This window comes from Dipodomys ordii, unplaced genomic scaffold, assembly GCF_000151885.1.
Source record: "Dipodomys ordii isolate 6190 unplaced genomic scaffold, Dord_2.0 Scaffold6, whole genome shotgun sequence".
NCBI classification, from domain to species: Eukaryota; Metazoa; Chordata; class Mammalia; order Rodentia; family Heteromyidae; genus Dipodomys; species Dipodomys ordii.
Window position 1 is genome coordinate 6,279,755 of NW_012267222.1, and position 4,656 is coordinate 6,284,410.

General features: G+C 45.4%; 1 protein-coding gene across 1 annotated transcript in view; it reads left to right on the plus strand.

The window, feature by feature from the left end:
* LOC105997376 (kinesin-like protein KIF1B) overlaps nt 1-4,656 on the plus strand; it is a 60,228-nt gene that overhangs the window by 34,633 nt on the left and 20,939 nt on the right. Inside the window, exon 11 of the mRNA XM_013031798.1 lies at nt 3,725-3,839. Coding sequence (XP_012887252.1) covers nt 3,725-3,839 — 115 coding nt within the window. The remainder of the gene's footprint in view (nt 1-3,724; nt 3,840-4,656) is intronic.

Consider the following 4,656-nt stretch of genomic DNA (forward strand, 5'->3'; position numbering starts at 1 on the left):
TGGTGCTGAGGAATCGAACCCAGGGCCTCATGCATGCAAGGCAAGCACTCTACCACTGAGCCACCTTCCCAGCCCCCAAAGCTTTTTTGTTCAAGGCTAGTACTCTGCCACTTTGAACCAGAGCTCCACTTTTGGTTTTCTGGTAGTCTCCAGCCTGTCTGGGCTGGCTTCAAAACTCAATCCTCAGATTTCAGCCTCCTGAATAGCTAGGATTGAAGGCATAAGCCACGTGCCCAGCACTTGTTTTCTTAATGTCAGTACTGGGGCTTCAACTCAGGACTTCTTGCTGTCTACTTCTTGCCTCCAGCTTTTCTGCGGGAGGGTAGTGCTCTACCACTTGAGTAACACCTTGACTCTGGCTGATTAATTTGATATAGGAGTCTCTCAAATTTGTCTGCTTTGGCTGGCTTCAAACCGATTCTCAGATCTCAGCCTACTGAGGTGCTAGGATTATAGATGTAAGCCACTGATGCCCAGCTGCTTTCTATTTTTTGTCTGCCCTTTCTCTTCAAAGCTTATAAGATTTGTTGTGATGTAGCCTTGCAAATCCCTGTTTGCTTTCTTCTTTGTTTTGGGTTGTGTTTTGTTTTATTGTCCTATGCCTTAGTAGAGAAAAGTGTAGCTATTTGGGTAGCTGCATTTGTAAGAAGAAGTGTTTTCATATAGTTTTAAACATTTCTTTTTCCCGTAATGTGTGCTTGTCTCATCCTTTGTTTGTCTTGTATTTTTGTTGTTCTTTTGTTTTAGTTTTGGGGGTTGGTAGTACTGGGGCATGAACTCAGGGTCTTGCCCTTGTTAGGTAAGCACACTGTCACTTGATCCACACTTCCAGTCATTTTTGCATTAGATAATTTTTTTCAGATAGAGTCTCAGGTTTTGTCCCAGTCTGAGCTTGGACAGTTATCTTCCTTCTCAAGCTTCCTTCATGACTGGGATGACAGGTGTGTGCTACCATATCCAGGTTATTTTGTTGAAATGAGGTCTTCCTAACTTTTTTCCTGGATTGGCCTCAACCACAGTGAATCACTATCCTCTCAATCTTTGCCTCCAGAATAGCTGAATCATAGACATGAGCCATCATATCTGGCCTTTCCCATCTTTCTCTAATTTAGGGAAGAAAATGGAAGGATTTTTGCCTGTCAAAATATGACAGACAATATATCCTGAAATGTTATATCTACGTTGGCTTTTTTTTTTTTTTTTTGGTCATGAGGCTTGAACTCTGGGACTGTGTGCTGTCCCTGAGCTCTTTCACTCAAGGTTAGCACTCTACCACTTTGAGCCACAGCACCACTTCTGGTTTTCTGGTGGTTCACTGGAGATAAGAATCACATGAACTTTCCTGCCTGGGCTAGCTTTGAACTGTGATCTTCAGATCTTAGCCTCCTGAGTAGCTAGGATTACCGGCATGAGCCACCAGTGCCTAGCTATGTTATAGACATAAGGAATTTATCTCTAAGTTTGCACACTATCCAGATCACATTTCAGAGGTTCTTCTAGTGAACTCAAGAGGACTCATGAAGGAGGTGTGGGGCTCAGTGGTAGAATGCACAGCTTAGGGTGTGGTTCCATTCCCAGCACTGAAAAAGCAAAAAGCTGTACCAGGTGGCCACCATGTAAGAAGTTGGTTTTAAAATTGTTCAAAATGAATAAATTGAAATGAGTACATACTTTAAACAGTTACCTTAAACCTATTTGTAACCCTGCATTCTCCTGCAGCTTGCTTTAGTAACATTGTTCAGCCTAGTCTCTGGTTTTGTTTTGTTTTGGTTTGTTTTTTTTGGTTGTTGTGGTTGTCGGTCTTGGGGCTTGAACTCTAGGCCTGGGCATGTACCTCAGCTCTTCAGCTCAAGGCTAGCACTCTACCACTTGAACCACAGCATCATTTCTGGCTTTTTCTGTTTAGGTGGTGCTGAGGAATGGAACCCAGGGTTTCATGCGTGCAACGCAAGCACTCTACCACTGAGCCACCTTCCCAGCCTCTCAGCCCAGTCTTGTGTTATCTTACAATGACCTTTCAATCAAAGCCACTTTTGCCTGGACACAGGTGGCTCACGCCTATAATCTAGCCACTAGGAGGGTGAGATCTGAGGATCACAGTTCAGCCAGCGCAGGTAGATGAATCCACAAGGCTCAGCTCCAGTCTAATGAAATGGAAGCATGGCTGAAGTGATAGCGCACCAGCCATGATTGAAAAGGTCAAGCGAGAATGCAAGCAAGCCCCAGTGCCAACCAGCAAGCACATGCACATGCACATGCGCATGCACACACACACACACACACACATACACACACACACACACACACACAGCTTTCTCTGCCCCTTTCCAGAGGAAGAAATATGAGAGAGAGAATATAACTGCTAATTACCATTGGAAATCTGGAAAAGGAAACATCATTTGGGAAGAATAAGGAGGAATGTAATGGGCAGGAAAGGGGGTGCTACAAACACTCCTCCCTGGTGAGTCAGGCGAGCTGTGTTCTGCCTGTGGAGAGCTATGATGGTGGGGTGGGCGATGTCCCTGCTAGGGTTCTGAGAAGGGACGCACAGGCAGAGCTTGGAGTGGAACTGTGACTCCGCCACCCACCGCAGTTTCACAGCACACTTGGCCTGTGGTGTTTTGCCAGTGAAGAAAAACAGTTTGTGGATATATACTAAATTTAGCTGCTTCTTAAATACAAGATTGATTTTCAAATGGCTCTGGTAAAAAGTAGTGTATGGTAGGTAGTTGGCTGACTCTGGTGTTAAAAAGTCATTCTCAGCCAGTCTGGTGGCTCATACCTATAATCCGAGCTACTCAGGAGGCTGAGGTCTGAGGATCACAGTTCAAAGCCAGCCCCAGCAGGAAAGTCCAGAAGACTCTTATGTCCAATGAACCACCAGAAAACCAGAAGTGGCACTGTGGCTCAAGTGGTAGAACATTTCCCTTGAGCTGAAGAGCTAAGGGACAGCGCCCAGAGTTCAAGCCCTACAACTGACAAAAAAAGAAAAAGAAAAAGAAAAATCATTCTCTTTTACTGAAATACCAGCTTTTGTTCTTTCATTCAAAACAAGACTCTAAATACTTCAATTCTATCTGTTCCAACCATATTTCTTTGTGAGATTTAAGTCTCTGATGATGGGAAGAGTGAAGCTTGCAAATGACTGGGCATCGGTTTCTGGCATTCGTAATTGACAGACATCGCAGCTTACCTGGTCTTTCCCTTTCCTTTAGATGGTGTCCACACTTGTTCTTCTCACTCTTTTAATGTTCATAGAGGCTTGTTTAAAAAGAAAAAGGAAAAAAGACCGCAGCCAGTGCATGCCTCTTGGTGATGAGTGTGGCGAGTGGATGGTGCCTCCGCTTTCCCCTGGGAGATGAGGCTCCTCTGGTGTTACACTGTGACGGGTAGAATGTTGGTGTTGGCCTAGGAGGCTCTAGATCCCTGAGAGCAGCAATGCATGGAGTAAGGGAATGCCAGATTCTTCTTTTTTTTTTTTTCTTTTTTTCTTTTGCCAGTCCTGGGGCTTGAACTCAGGGCCTACGCACTGTCTATGACCAGATTCTCTGTGCTCAAGGCTAGCACTCTACCGCTTGAGCCACAGTGCCGCTTCTGGCTTTTTCTGTGTATGTGGTACTGAGGAATGGAACCCAGGGCTTTATGCATGCTAGGCAAGCACTCTACCACTGAGCCACATTCCCAGCCCTGAATGACTAACTCTTTCTTGTCTTCCTGACTTCAGGACCTTCTATCGTTTTGAGGCAGTATGGGACAGCTCCCTGCATAACTCCCTTCTTCTGAACCGAGTGACGCCCTATGGAGAAAAGATCTACATGACCTTGTCGGCCTATCTAGAGGTGAGGAAACTCAGCACTTCAAGGACTGAGACCAACCAGCCTTGAGCAGCAGCCAAGTTATGGATGAAACAGTGAAAAGTAGACTAGTTTTCTTTTCCTTTCTTTCTTACATCCTTAAATGACTTACATGATTATACTTTCTGGATGTTCTGATTGTATTAGTTTCTGTTCCAAAACTATCAGTCAAATGATCCTTTTTTTTGGACAATCCTGGGACTTGAACTTGGGGATTGGGAGCTGTCCTTGAGTTTCTTTTTTTCCGTTTTTTTTTTTTTGCCTGTCGTGGGGCTTAAACTCTGGACCTGGGCACTGTCCCAACTCTTTAGCTCAAGGCTAGCGCTCTACCATATGAGTCACAGCATCACTTCCAGTTTTTTCTGCTTATGTGGTGCTGAGGAATCGAGCCCAGGGCCTCATGCATGTGAGGCAAGCACTCTACCGCTGAGCCACCTTCCCAGCCCCCCTGTGCTTCTTTTGCTCAAGGCTAGCACTCTATTGCTTGAGCCACAGAGCCACTTCTGACTTTTTCTTTTTTTTGGGTCCAGTTGTGGGGCCTGAACTCTGGGCCTGGACGCTGTCCCTCAGCTCTTCAGCTCAAGGCTAGCGCTCTACCACTTGAGCCACAGTGCCACTTCTGGCTTTTTTTTTTCTTTTTTGCTTATGTGGTGCTGAGGAATCGAACCCAGGGCCTCATGCATACAAGGCAAGCGCTCTACCACTGAGCCACCTTCCCGGCCCCACTTCTGACTTTTTCTAAGTAGTTTATTGGAGTTAAGAATCTTACAGATGCCGTGCACTGGTGGCTCACACCTGTAAT